Source organism: Quercus suber, unplaced genomic scaffold, assembly GCF_002906115.3.
Source record: "Quercus suber isolate HL8 unplaced genomic scaffold, Cork oak 2.0 scaffold_131, whole genome shotgun sequence".
Lineage (NCBI taxonomy): Eukaryota > Viridiplantae > Streptophyta > Magnoliopsida > Fagales > Fagaceae > Quercus > Quercus suber.
Window position 1 is genome coordinate 484,544 of NW_027069594.1, and position 15,912 is coordinate 500,455.

At 33.7% G+C, this 15,912-nt stretch overlaps 2 protein-coding genes across 2 annotated transcripts; one reads left to right on the forward strand and one right to left on the reverse strand.

Annotated features, from left to right (window-relative positions):
- The first annotated feature begins 4,984 nt into the window (after positions 1-4,984).
- On the forward strand, positions 4,985-5,885 carry LOC112033354 (pectinesterase inhibitor 3). The gene has a single exon (XM_024066135.2). The coding sequence runs from the start codon at positions 5,099-5,101 to the stop codon at positions 5,714-5,716; it is 618 nt and encodes a 205-aa protein (XP_023921903.2). The 5' UTR covers positions 4,985-5,098; the 3' UTR covers positions 5,717-5,885.
- A 4,684-nt stretch (positions 5,886-10,569) lies between these two features.
- On the reverse strand, positions 10,570-15,581 carry LOC112022509 (double-stranded RNA-binding protein 4). The gene is made up of 5 exons (XM_024055121.2): positions 15,234-15,581; positions 14,309-14,574; positions 13,153-13,363; positions 12,690-13,053; positions 10,570-10,974 (listed from the first exon to the last, which is right to left on the reverse strand). Exons 1-5 carry the CDS (start codon positions 15,373-15,375, stop codon positions 10,881-10,883), a joined length of 1,077 nt encoding a protein of 358 aa, XP_023910889.2. The 5' UTR covers positions 15,376-15,581; the 3' UTR covers positions 10,570-10,880.
- Between the last annotated feature and the right edge of the window lie 331 nt (positions 15,582-15,912).

Genomic DNA, 15,912 nt, shown 5'->3' on the forward strand with positions numbered 1-15,912 from the left:
AATTAAAATGTACCAATTGAATTAAAAGACTTTTGACTTGGATGTAATAATTTAGTACCAAGGGTTATATCTTATATGATACCCTTTTTTAAGGAAAATTTTGAAAGGGTTAGCAATTTTATTATAAAGACCTTATAAAGTGACATGACAAATAATGTCATTTATGTCTCATAAGCAATGATGTACAAAGTAATGACGTAGCATGAACTAGCTCAACCATTCTTTTCTTCTCAACCTCAATCAGAGGTGTCCAAGACCAGACATGAAGGAAAGATAAGGCCGAGCTGACTTCCCAATTGACTTGAGCAAGTATTTCGGGAAAGAATCCTAAGAATCACGACACTGGCTCTCAAAGTTTTATTTCTCAAGAACCACTCTCCAATTTGAATCTTATTTTTACATGCAAGTGTTCTTGATTGTAAATTGAAACCTAAATCTTACCTTTGCCAACTTAAGCAACGGAAAGTCCCTTCCAAATCAACCTACAGGGCCATGGCCCCTGGGCCTTCAAATTTTGTAAGCTTCAAAGGATATTAAAATGGTCTCACACTTCATTTGTCAATTTATTGGGTCTGGAAAGTGGAAAGCCTAAAATCATGTAGTAGAGTTTCTTGATTTCATTGGGCTTGAAGACCTAATGTTGTGTAGTGTGGTCCATTAACATCATTAAGCTTCGAAACCCAATATCATGTAGTGTCATCCATTAATATTACTGGGCTTGAGCGTAATTGGACAAAGCCCGGAAAAAAGTTGGGAGGAAAGTCTTTTTTTTGGGGGGGGGGTGGGGAACGAAGAAAGTCCTTTAACAAAATGATAGCCAGTAGTATGACTTGAATTCGACTTAACAAAGTCCGAAGGTATGAAGTATGACTGAAATGATGATGCTTCATATATTGGATTTAGGAAATGAAATACAATTTCCTTACTAACATGAACATCACCCAATTTTGTTTTAAAATTTTCATGAAGTTACCATCAAATTAGATGGACAACATAGCTAACGGGGGTTGGTTCAGTTAGTAAGACTCGAACGCTTCGCTCAAAAGGTCTAGGTTCAAGTCCCGCTGTCAGCAGTCCTCCGAAGTAGCCGATCTATAAGTTCAATGTAAATCCTCTCTGAGACTTGTGACTTGCCCTAATCTTGGTATAGGGTAGCCTCCCCTCATCTTTTTTTTTTTTTTTTACCCAAAAAAAAAAAAGATAAAACCTACAATAATATTCGTCTGCATTTGTAATTTTTATGTGATGGAGTTCATTGTAGCAGCACATGCTCTGTTTCAGAGCTTAATAAATAATGCATTTGCGATGAGAGGCTAAGGTCACAAAACGCATTTGAGTGACATTCAGTAATTTACAATAAGGGCCCAGGGGTGTCCCTCCCACTGACATTTGGAGATCAAATACCAATTAAATTCCCTATATATGGACCTTTAAAGTAAATGCCTTTTGGCTAATATAATTGGATCAGCCAGGTGAGCTTGTTAAATTAGATGCTGCAAACTTTAGGGTTAGACATTTGGAGATCAAATACCAATTAAATTCCCTATATATGGACCTTTAAAGTAAATGCCTTTTGGCTAATATAATTGGATCAGCCAGGTGAGCTTGTTAAATTAGATGCTGCAAACTTTAGGGTTTGATCTTTTTAGTACTACATATTGTCAGGTCTACTACTAAATTGGGTGTCATCCAGACATGAATCACATGATATGATACCACAGGCATATATGTAGTACTGTCCTAGATATAAGGGTGTTTTCGACATCTTCCGCATTCAACATTATCATAAAAATTGTATAAAATCATTAGAGTTAAGTTCTCAATCTCCGCTAAGGAGTGCATTGGTTTCTATCTTCCTCCGTATTGCCCTGAGTGCCCAGGAGTTGCTACTCTCCTACACATTTTTCTTTACAAAAAAAAAAATAAATAAAAATAAAAATAAAAAAAGAGTATAGGATTTGAGTCTCTTTAATCCTCACTAGTGAGCGCATTGGTATTCATCTCCCTTTTGTGTTACCTTAGGCGCATAGAAATTGCCACCTTCCCTTCTTAGGCATATTGTTAACGAGTGCCGTTAAAAGAAAATGCTAATGAGTGCCTCAGGGCACTGGTTAATAATTTAGTTTGAGAAAGTTTTTATCGAAAAAGAAAAAAAAAATAATTAATATTTTGACAATTTTTTTCATTTTTCATAAAAATGATGTCAACACTTTCCTAAAATAGATTATTAACCAGCATGACCTATAAATAAATAATTACAAAGAAATATGTACTCACCTGGGGCAAAAATTGATCTAACCAAGATGATATTTTTCTCCGATAGTGATAGGGTAGGAGGCAATGAAGTCATCGGTTGGTCTCCATCATTTGTTGAATCTTGACACTACGGAGATTTTATTGGTTGATTGGTTCCCTCTCCCAGAGAGGAGTAGGAAGGTGGAGCTGGATTTTGGTCGGAAGATAGGGCTAATAAATATGGGGGTGGGTAATAACTAAAATAAGTGATTGCGATGCTGCTGTAAACTTTGCGGTTTCACCTTTTTTACACTTACCTTTCCAAAACTAGCCTCATGGAGTCATGGAAAGGTGAGGGTAATAAAAACATCAAACACACTTTGATTAATTTTCACTTTTTTAATTATTATTTGGGTAAAATTGCCAGAATCTTTTTGAAATGAGAAATATAATTCATGCGGAATGTAGCTAGTCATTGAGTTCCCACCAAATTTTTTTTTTTTTTAATTTAGTATTGTGGGGCCTGTTAACTAAAAAGGTATAGTAATCCTCAGAAGTGGGCTCAGGGCCCAAAGACCCGATCCGAGAACACGTAGTCGTCCGAGGACAGCCTAAAGAAGTTTTATTCACGTCAAATGGGTAATATGAAAGAAATAAATAGGTATTATATACAGCGGTATAACACACGTCCGAGGACGCCAAAGTCCGAAGTGAAGGTAACCTTCGTGCTGGCGGAAAGATTCCGCCAGGTTGTATCTGAACTGGAAATTGGATATAGCTTAAAGAGGCGGCGGAGAAGGTAGAAAATATCTTCTGAAGTCTATCACCTCCTCATTAAATGCTTTCCAACTAACACTCTGGCCGCATTAATGTGGAGGTGATACCTGAATAGTAACTAAGCAGCTTTATGACCACTAAGCTGAAAGTTCCGGTAGGTACTGGATGGGACAGAAAGGAGCTCCCAGGATAAGAACTACACGTGTACGAAGACAGTTTTCCTCAAAGAGCGAATCAATAGTATCCCTTATTACTTGATGAGTAGGACCTTTCCTGAAAAACAGTACTAGTTCTTGGACCCATACTCTATAAATTTATTGTTTGGGCTTATTGGGCTGAAAACCCAACACTCAATTCAAATTGAGTCCCTACAAGTATATATAAGTATTATATTTTAGCAATTTAGTTCAATAAAATTACATTTGATCATCCTTAATAATATCATTGATCCTTATAAAAGCCACGAAAAAAAAAAATCATAGATCTAAAATTTAAAACAAAATTAACAAGTCCAAAAAAATTAACAAAAATTATTAATAGTAAAATTTTTAAAAAAAATTAAGTATAATTAACCAATTTAACCCAAAACAAACAACTTAACCATTTTTAAAAAAAAATTAGATAAAATAATTTTTGTTTTATCCAGCAACAGACACACGCATAAAAAAAACTCATAATTGAGTTCCCTTTTTATAAGTAATTGCACTGTAACATATAAATAATAATTTTGTCTTTTTATATTTGTTGACGGTTTGTTAATACTAATTAAATTGATGCTTGTTTTCATAATGATTCATTTTCTTTGTTTATACTTCCGTCTACTTAACTTTAAGTCTTGCCGCTATTCCTGTGTATGCACAACATAGACAAGAAATACAGGAAAAAGGAGGACAACCTCCGTTTGAATAATGCAAAGAAACAGTGCTAGGGCAAGGGATGTCAAGTGTCAACCCAAATGTAACTCAATGATAACAACCACAATAAACAACGTTAAGAAACATAATTACTATCATTTAGCTCTAGGAAATGAATTGTAAGATCTACTCCTTTTTACTTCACCCGAATGACAGTAATGGACATAAGCAAAAATATAGAAATTAACAAATCTTTTTCAAACGAAATTTTTTTTTTTTTTTAAAAATTATAACTATTCTAAATTTCTTACCACAAACCCAATTTTACACCCTGATTAGTTGTAAAATACTTTTATATAGCTCTATAACTCATATTATTTTTACTATGTACTGATCACGACTTATTGATTGTATGTAAAACTGACTGTATTTCAAAAAAAAAATTGATTGTATGTAAAACTGACTGTATTTCAAAAAAAAAAATTAGACTTATTGAATATCAAAACAAAGCAATCTTATCGTTAAAGAGTGTCAGAACTCATAATGGCATCCTAGTCACTACAATTTGGCTTCTAGTGCCAAATTTGCCAATGTTCACGGCCCTAAAGTTATTATTAGATTGATACTTTTTTCTTTTTTTTTCTTGATCGGAGTCACTGAACAACTTCATAAATGATGTTCATAAGCTGCCCATCATAAGTTCAAAATTAAAGTGATAATAGATTGCGATTACCCTTCTAGACAAAAAATATACCTTATATATACATCCAAGTTTCCAAAATCCAATCATGCATACAAACTTCATCCCACCCAAATCTAATAATTAAAATATCATACGGGTGTAGGTGTGGGTGTGGGTGTGACTTGATAGTAAGAATCTTTATCCCAACATCTATAGACGAATGGTTTAAGTAATAACCTTAGTAAGTCTCATATAGTACACATGATGTTACTTATTATTGTCATGAAGCATGAGGTAAATGAACCCACCGACTCCCCTTTTTCTTTTTAACCTAATAATTAATTAAAATGGCAATTTAGTAATTTCCTCCCAGCTTTAAGACCATAGTCACAAGTTTCTAGTTTCCTACCAAATGCTCAATTACAAAACCCCTATTAAACCAACACAACAAAGTATCACTCACACACACACACACACTCAGATCTTGAAAGTTTTGAAACTTGAAACCACTCAAAAACTCAAAGTGTGTCTCTGTCTCCCACAAATCACAATGGCTGATCACCACCCATTCTGTCTTCTAATAACACTAACACTAGCATTCCAACACATTGTTTTCTTCTCCCACTTCGCATCTGCACGAACACCCACCAATGCTGCAACCCAAACCCAAGATCTGGTCCGTTCATCTTGTGAACACGCTAGCTACCCCAACGTCTGTATCCGCACACTCTCGTCCTACACTGGACCAGCCAAGACACCCAAAGACTTAGCCCAAGCTGCGGTGAAAGTGAGCCTGTCACGAGCCAAGCGAGTCTCCAACTACTTGGCCCAAGTGAGCGAAGCCAAAGACTTGAAAATCAGCAAGAGACAGAGAGGTGCGCTGAGCGACTGTGTGGAGCAGATATCGGAGTCGGTGGAGGAGCTGAGGCAGACGCTGAGCGAGCTGAAGCACCTGCGTGTCGAAACTTTCAGGTGGCAGATGAGCAATGCTGAGACTTGGGTAAGTGCGGCTTTGACGTATGAGGACACGTGTCTTGATGGGTTTCAAGGCGTTGATGGGAATAAGCTCAAGTCTGATGTGAAGAGGAAGATTAGGAATGTGGGTAAGGTTACTAGTAACGCTCTCTACATGATCAATCGCCTTGATGAGAGTCGTGGTAGAGCCTAGCTAGCCTAGATTATTGATCTTGATAAAAATGATGATGATGATGGACGGTCCTGATCACTCTGTGTAACTGTGTAGTACGTGTGTATCATATAATATATGATATATTTATATATTATGGAACTTTTTTGTATCAATATATATATATATATATATCAGGTTTTGTTCTCGAGGTTAAAGCTTTATGTATGTATGTTACTATGATTTTACATTTTTACTACATCTCAACTGTAATATGCTTAGTATTTTTCTTCCACAATATGAGAGTGAGTGATTGATTACCTTTGTTTTACTAAGAGAAGAGCTTAGAAAAAGGGTGGAAGAAAATGTGTGTATAATTTAGACAGTTCATCACCTCATTGTCGCACGCATTTGATTGTACAAGAACAACTTTCAAGTGGCTTGGAGTTGAGCTCTTTAACCACACGTACGTTGTTGTTTATGTATAGATGATAGATGATGATAATAATTACCAGTTGCCAATGCCATGGATAGTTTCTTTTCTATTTTTTTGGAAGATAAAACATTTATCATCAACGAGAAAATCTAGTACTTAACATTTTTTTTTTTTTTTGCCAAAACTTGGTCTAACTGTGATGTGACTTGTGACTAGTAAAGAATAATGTAAAAGCGATAGACAACTCCTCACGCTACCACATTACAAATACTACAAAATTGTAGCAAAAAATAATTGTTACTGTAGACAACTCACTACCTCAACAAACTGTCCAAAAAGTTGAATGATAGGTGGTGTAAATTGTACTGCAAATTACAGGTGAGTTTTTTACCTTCTTTAATGGGTGAGTTAATATAGGCCAATGGTCCATGACAACCTGTGCTTCAGTATGCCCGTAAGAAGTACTGTCCGAGAAGGTCCATTTTTGCTGGGGCCATAGAAAAGGATATACATGCGTATTTGCTAAACAGCTAAAATCTAAAATAAAAATAGCCTCATCTGAACGAGAAGGTATTTGGTATCAAATGATATTATGTCAGTGGTATTAAAATCTAATAAGTGTGAGACATGTTAGTATAAAATAAGTAACCAACTAACAAGACGTATGTTAGTAGGTAGTTATTTTTGCATCCATATTTCTCGTTTATTGAATTTTGATATGTATGACATATAGTATACAAAATACTTTTTCCAGTCAAGCACTTTTCTGTCGGTGCCTATCCTACTCTTGGTTGTTGTCACGAAAGTAACGTCAAAGAGCATCTCCAACTCCAAGAGAGTGTCTTAAGTCACCGGCTTCGGCTTGTTTAGCTGAAAATTTCACATTGTGAGGGTCTTTGTTTTATTACACATTAAAAACGTGTCATGAGTATTGGTCTGGAATTTTGTCAAGAGGTAAAGAAAAATCGGACATGGCACTCCTATAGATTATAGAATGGAACTTGAGGTCCTATACCAGTCTGAACACAAACGCTAAAGCCCAAAATAATTAAAGCAAAGAAATTGAGCAATGAGCATCTTAGATATATAATAATGACCACGGCCCAAACAAGACATGGGATTGGGAACCATATGTTGTTGTGGGATTGGAAGTCCTTTCATTTTCGTCCTTTTTGAGTGCAAAGGATATGTCATATGACTCTTACTACTAGAAAATTCCCAAGATCACTAGAATCCCTGGTCCGACTTGATGCATGAAGCCTAAACCTCAATGGCACCTTCATGATTTTCCTGAGCATATGTAATATTCGACAATCCCCACATTTCAAAGACCTAGAAAATTTAATTATTTTGGTCACAAACTCCTGGATTTTCTGTGAATAGAGTGTGAATTAGATTATCGGACATTTCATATGCTTATACATTCAAATGATACTTAAATTGTCGTCTAGGTTAAATAAAATGAGAACCTATTGTATTTTAAACAACACTTGGCACGGTCTCTTTTATTAAGAATGAGTTGCCACTATCTACACCTTCACCCTGGCCCACCCTAATCAAATTTTTTTTTTTTTTAAAGTATTTTTAAATGAAATAGAGAAATGATAGAGAAGATGTTAGAGACTATATTTCAAAAAGTATCTCTTCCTTAAACACCCAAAATATCCAATTCTGCTTCATATCTCAAAGCAGAACAAATATGGGGCGAGTATTATTAGAGCCAACTCATCAAGTTGTATGCCTCCATCGTTGGGAAAATTAACCAATCTCTAATAGTTAGATCTCTCCTCAAACAAGTTCATAGATGAAATTCCTATACAATTGGAAGATCTCACATCATTGGCAGTTTTAAACCTATTAGAAAACTATCTTGGCAGTTTTAAACCTATCAGAAAACTATCTTTTTGGACAAATACCTCAAGTTAAACAGTTCAATACCTTTACAAATGATTCTTACAATGGAACCTGGGGTTATGTGGATTTCCAATGACAAGAGCTTGTGGCAATGATGAGGGACGATAATTATTGCCATCGTCAACCACTCAAGAAGATGATTTCAAATTTGAAAATGGGTTTCATTGGAAAGTTGTATTGTTGGGGTACAGTTGTGGATTCATGTTTGGATTGGGTTTGGGTTATCTTGTGTTCTCAAGTGGAAAACCAAAATGGCTTGTGAAAAAAAAGACTATATTTCAAAAAGTGGTTAGTTAAAATAGGAAAAAAAAAAAAAAAGGTTTTGGCTTAAATTTGGGTGAAATTTTAAATAAGCTATTGTAGATGCTCTAAGAGGACCATTTTGGTTGCTAATATTGCAAAACCAGTCAAATAACCACCAACATTTTAAGGTAATAGAGTTAACAAATAAAAATAATGATAAATGTGAGAACCACAATCCGAGGAGACCGCTTTAGAGTTTAGATTTTCCTTTTTAATCGATAAAAAGAATGAATCTCCAACTTACAAATCTGAAAGTTGAGATCTGCTATTGACATTGATTCTCCCTAATTTAGGACACACATAATGAAGTCGTCACTTACTCACTTAAATAATTTATAAGAAAATTATGAAAACCCCATAAAAGAAACTTTATTGTCATAAATGAGAATTACATGCAATGTCAATAGAATATAAATTACAACACTTTGGTTCTAGATACAATTTAAAAAGAAGCTTACACAGCTTTGTTTCCTAATTAGATTTGAAAAGAAAATACAAAGGATAATTGCATTGATAAGACCTAATTTACATCTCATAAACTATGTTGAGAGGCTAAGTTACCGTGTGGAAATGTGTTAAGGATCTGCCCCTAAATTGGTCTCTAGTGTAGAATGGTTAATACAAGCAAATTCACCTATCTAACCAATTCACCTATCTTATCATACAATAATGATAAAGATGTCAAAATGAAAAAATAAATAAGTAACTTTATGCACAAGTTGTTAACATAATGAAAAGAAATTGTTAACAAGCTCGCACAAACGAATTAGGCATAAAAGAAATAAATTGATGGCATGTTTAGTAAAGATTTTTTTTTTGAGAATCGCATGTTTAGTAAAGATGAACAAGAAATAAAAGCATGTAAGACAATCTAACTTGAGATGCATGAACCATCAACCAAATCATATGAAAATGTATGAGCATGTGAGAATATGATTATGCAATTGCAAGTCCTAGATGCTTTCTATACACGATGAATGAACATATTTCAAATGCATTCACAAAATCATGAACTTGAATCGAACCTATTTCACATGATCATGTGAACTTTCTTTTTTTTTTTTGAGAAAAAAGATAATGCATTAAATGAAGAAACATCGGCTAAATCAACTTGGAGTACAGAAAAAGACTGGAAGAAATATCTTCCATCCAAACTAAAAAACCTGGCACATGAACAACAAACCAAGCCAGACAATGAGCTACCTTATTGCCTTCTCTCTTAACTATTATCATTATTATTCATAGAAAATGCATGGATCTATCTAGATAACATGTGGACAAAAACTAATTAATGAAAAAAAAATTTATTTATTCATTTTACATGATCTAAAATTAGAAAATTTAACAAATGATGCGTGAACCTATTATCTTTTGTGTTAAATGCACGTTTGAAGCAAATCTACATCGTATGATTATAATAGGTATACAAATCAATGAATCTAACTAAGATATGCATAAAAATGATTGATTGACAAAAATACAATTTAAACTCTGTAAGTTTGGTGCATTGTCATTTTGGTTCTCTGGGTCCATAATTTGTCATTTCATCTATTAATTGTAACAATTCTGTCATTCTAGCCCTTCCATTCATTATCGTTTGAAATATGTTCTCTTAAAACAATGTTGTTTCTCTAATTAATTGAGTTATTCACACTAAAAAATTATTAACTCATTAAAATATTCAATTTAAATAAATAAATATATATATATATATATTTCTCAAACCCTCCCCACCCAAAACGACGTTGCTGGGTGGGGACTTGTGGATTTCGGATCCCCAATTTGCCTCTGTAACAATAGCCTAATCAACTGATCCTCTTCTATTAATTCTAAGCCACTCCTCCCACCCTAATAAAAGCCAAGCAATTCATGGGACCAAAAATTTCAATGACAAGGTGTGATAACTCTTGGGAAGGATTCTTGAAAATAATGAATTTGTGTACAAAGGCTTCATGTATTTGTTTTATTGTGAAATTTTTTATCAAACCCAAAATATTTTTGATTGACCAGAAAAAAGTGTGGAAAATTGGAAAATCTTTTACAGCCTCCCTTTGCATTTGTCTTTAACATTTATCTGACAGTACTTACCAATGTCTAGACTTGTGTATATCATAGTAGGTGAAAAAAAAAATTCAGAGGCGTATATCATGAATAGCACTAACTTTACCAACTTAACATTTATTTTCCAAACAGAAGTGATCTTTACACCAGGGAGCAGGAAAAATTAATATAATTCTTAATAGAGCAAAACTTAAGTACTGTTCCTTATATTCCCTTTTTAAAATTCTGCCATGTGGATTTTTTCACATGAATTGAAAGTGTATTTCTTTAATTAAGTAGCCACATGGTTGACTCTTAAGAAGAAAATCTAAGAAACAACACCTAAGAAACTGTACCTAAATTTTGTCCTTAATAACACTCGGACAAAAACAGGGAGGAATTATTAATGTCTTAAAAAACCCAAGATGAGAGTTTTGAGTCAGCCTAAAGCCCTAAACTAAATACAGACACAATACATACACAAAAGGCTAAACTAAATACACAAAAGATACATCACAAATGAGCCAGTTCATTCGTCGGGCCTACCGAACAAGGTGGGGCTTGAGTCATTGGGGCTTGAGCTACTGGCATTTCGGCAATTGAGAACCTGCAAATTAAACAACAGATTCACTTTCATTTATGCAATATAAACACCTATACAAGAACAGCATCATGCACAAATAGATTTGTGATGCAAAAGGGCATGAAATGGGGAGAAAGAAAGACAAATGCTTGCCAGCTTCAAGAGTTAGTGAAGAAAAGTTTTAATATGAGTGAGGAATTTGCAAACATTTGCAGAACAAGAATAGATAGTAACTTGACAGAAATATAAGATCAAGCTTTCTTTCTTATGTAAGTATCTAATTTATGACCTCAATGATCATCCAAAGGACAAAGATGTGTTAGTCTAATGAAACCATATACCTTGAAAATGTCATTTTTCCTCAGTAAGATACAAAAAGCTTAAATTATTTTTATCTTTATGACTAATAAATAGCAGCATGATAGGGAAATGTTTCCCAAAAGGAGTAAGTAGCAACAAGAAATTACATAGATCCAATTAAAGTATTTAACCATGAAGCAACTTCAACCTGAGAATTTAGTTAAAGTATCATTGTCTTGTGATTATTAATGGACAACATAGCATCATTCTCTTTGCTTTATAAAAATACATAATTGTTATAGCTATGATCAAAATGAAGTATATGAAAAGGCAAAAACCAAAAAGCACAAGAATAGAAATTATCCTTGATTGTTTCTTATGATATGTAAACAAAACACTGCGTTGTATAGAATCTTAAGAATAGTGTTTGTATAATCAAAAAATGGCCCATGTCATTTCCTTCAAAATGAGTGGTTAATTTTAATGATTGCTAATTTTATATATATATATATATAAAATAATAAAATAAAAAGTGCACCTAGGCATGCTTTCAGCTTCTTCCAAAAGCTCCATCAGACCTTGGAGCTTTGAGCTTTGAAATTTAAGCATGCCTAGCACACTGTTTACAACACTGCAAACAATATGGATTAATATTTTAATAATTATTTTCCGATTAAATATGACAATGCCCCTGGTTCAGACTTCATAACATCAAAGAATATGACCCAGCAGCTCAACATTCAACGACAGTGTTTAGTGGCAAAGGCACCAATACATCATATTATGACCAAAGGTTTAAAACCATGCGTGGTCAGGTGGCTGGAATACATGTGTGAAGAGCATTAGCAAGGATGGGTTCTTAAGGTAACTGGCAAGGAAATCATTTTCTTTTCTCTTCTGTTTAACAACTATTTTTTTTAGAAAAAATTGAAACAATAACTCTCTATGATTGAATTAAGGGAGTAAAACAATAATTTTTCAAAGTGGGAGTGCAAATGAATAATAACTATGAGCAAAGGGTGAAGAAAGTAGTCCCCAGTAAATATAAATTCAATGAGCAGGATATTTCTCAGAAAAAAGTATACTCTGCTTGTCGATAACATGATTATTATAGCTGTCTATTTTTTTTTTTTTTTTCCAAAAAATATTGCAGGATTAAATGAAAAGATTTTTTGAAATCAGTAGCTCCAATGATACCTCCCAGAAAATTATAGTCAGCATACAGGGTCAGATATAAACAAATCACAACATAAATGCACAGTTAGTTCAAAAATTATGAATTAATTTTAAAGGGGAGAATCATTTCTGAAAGTTTATTTCCATAGGCAAAGAAGAATTAATAAGTGCCTGAAGTAGTAATATTAACAAGAGAATGAAACCAACAGCAAATAAGACAAAAGAATCATGCCAGAAATGAAAAGAGAGAGGCTAAGACTTACTGAGTGTCAGACCGCAATTTCTTGTTAGCTTTGTTCTTATTCTTGCGGCGCTTCTTTGAGGAACTTGGACCTACACCTGAAGGCTCTGGTAAAACAGCAGGCACAAATTCAATTGGAAGATTGACTGCTTGAGATGAGGTTTGTGCACTGATCAGTGGTGTTGATGGTTCAGGTTTTGGTATTTTCTGTTCATGGAGGACTTGAATTCCTGAGGAGGCCCCTGGACTTGCAACTTGCACTTTAACACTCTGGGGTATGGCACTAATAGTGGCATGGCTTGGACTTTTCACTTTATGCAATGCAGCATAGAGTTTTTCTTTAGACTTTATTATCTCAGTAAGAATGGTTCCTGACCCAGAATTTCCTGCATTATATCCCCAATTAGTTAGCCACAAAGTTTAGAACACATGTGGCATAAATAGATTTTAAAAAAACTTCATATTAATCAAAAAGGAAAAGATACCTAAAAGAGATACAATAACAGCACGCGCTGCCAATTGTTCAGCTTCTTTCTTGTTCCGACCATGGGTACCAGTATAGCATACACCATTAAAAACCGTAGAAGATATGAAAACTGGTAGCAACCCTTCTGGCTGAACTGTATTGAAAGTAGGCTTATCCAAATTCATCTTGAGAGCAAACTCGTTAAGTATAGCCTTGCAAAATACCGTATCCTAGAAAATAACCACAAAAAGGTTACTTAAAAAATAAAAAATAAAAAGATATTGGTCAATCCTGGAAGGAATAATAGAACATCTAACATAAAATATGTCAAACATACATAAATAAAAACCTATTTCTCGGCAAATTGAGCCTATATTACATTTATAAGCACATTAACAATACACTTCATATTTGCATTCATCATTCATAATTCCTTACATTCACATACCTAAACAATAAAGTGCAAGTTTCATAATTAGATGAGTTACAAATTTAAAGTGACGTAATGATATTATTTCAACCCCTACCATTCTTCTCACAAAGAAACTCATAAATCTCAATGCCTTTGGAAACAGCATCGTGATACTAGGGAGAACACACACACACACACATATATATATATATATATTGCTTAATAAGTGAAGTCTAATCTGGGGAAGAAAAAAAAAAAAGAATCCCTTTTCTCCAACAATAACACACTTGTCAGCTTGTCATTTAGAAAACACATATCTTATCAATAAGACAATAACCATACAAACATTAATAATAGTAACATAATATTTATCTAAGATGTTAATGTTAAAGCAAAATAACAAGCACATGGTTGTACCTTTAATATTACAATGCAACTATGACCATGAATTTTTTTATAAGCATCTTTTAGCCTTATGATCTAGCTTGAATATTTATCATCTAAATTAAATTACTGATGGTCAAAATTAATCTACCTAGAAAAGATGCAACCTACATAATTATGTCGTAAAGACTTAAAGTCACCAAATCTTTATTATAATAGAAATGAAAAGGTCATCTTCACAGATGAAGATAATCTTTCACACACACATGCATCTTTCAGTCTCACAATCTAAGCATCTTTCAACCTAAAAATATAGAATCTTCTATCCTTTGCAAAAAGATAAAATATATTACAAGTTTACAGTCATGATGTAACAAACCTCATGAATGAGAGGACATCCTTCATCCCTTATCCTCTTTGATATGTGTTCTAGTGCAATTTTGGCAACATCTTGTTCGGCTGCTTTTTTATGCAAAAAAGTGTTCGGAGAGGTATAGGTCGCTCCATCCACTTCCACTGTTGACCTAAACCTTCGTGCATTCGGTGGTCCCTCACTCGTAGTTTGATATAATGGCTGTGGAATGGCAGACCTTTGTGTGTATTCCTGTAGACGGTTCTTGTACATCAAGGGGGGGTCTAGACGGCCTAAACAAATTCCATCCACACAAGTTTTAGAGAATACTTCTCTACAACTGCTAGCAAAACAAATTCAAGCTAAATATGCTTATATTATAGATGAACATGAAGCCAAATACATATTAAAACAACAAACATATGGGTTAAACATAAGTCAACAATGAGAAAGCACTTTGCAATATTATAAGAAACATTGCTTAATTACAATAAAAATAGAAGTGAACTAGTCTACTATTTAAGCAATAACATCATCTTGTAATTGGGAAATATAATACAAATCTGCACAGCCATTTTACATACAGATCACATCCCACCTTCTGATTTTTCAACTAAATTACTCCTATAAATTTTGAATATGCACAGCCATTTTACATAAAGACCCAATCCAAGTTCTGATTTTTTCTAACAAAGTATAAAATATGAATAAATGTCACATCCCAAGTTCTGATTTCTTATTTGCCTTTCTTCATCCACAGAGTCCACCAAATTGTAAAACTTCATTCATTATTTTTACAGAGAGACCCTTTTGTTGCAAAAAATATGAAACCCAAAAAAAAAAAAAAAAAAGCTCAGAATTTTAAGTACGAAGACAAGAACTATTTATCAAAACCCAAAAAGGAAAACGCATGAAATAAATAAATAAAACCCAAAAAAGTTAATATAGTTACGCGCAGAAGAGGACGCTGCAGAAGTAGAGGGAGGCTGAGGCTGAGCCTGAAGCTGAAGCTGAGGTTGAGGCTGAACTGAGAGCGGAGGCTGAGGAAAGGCATTTGACACCATTTTTAAGGGTTGAGAGGACGAAGAAGCCATTATCTACCTCACACAAAAGTAGTGAGCTCAAAGGGTCTGTGACTGTGTGTTGGTGTTCAAAGAAATGAGATGAGACAGCTTTTTCTAGGGTTCTGCTCCGTTCTTTAAAATTTCTTTCGTGATTTTGGGGTCGACGACTGAGAGATTTTTATCCTTTTTAAGGGAAAATGCAAAAGCTAGTAATTTTTAATTAAGGCCACATAACAAAAGCAAAGACTCAAAGTCAAAAGAGTTCGAATCAATTTCATAATTTAATACGAACAACGATTAAATTTAATTCCTTTTAAGAAATAAATAAATAAATAATTTGTATTTATTGAATTGGGATTTTTTTTTTTCTTTTATAAACATGATGTGTCTCTTAAATTGAGAAATTAAATATACTTGCACTCAAGTTTTGTATAATTTTTATCTTAACTTTTTTTTTAAATGTGTGAGTTACTTTTTATGAATTATGAAATTATGATTTATGACACTCGTCTTTTTTTTTTTTTTAAGAAACAATTTTACTATATAAGTCTTGTAAATTAACGTATA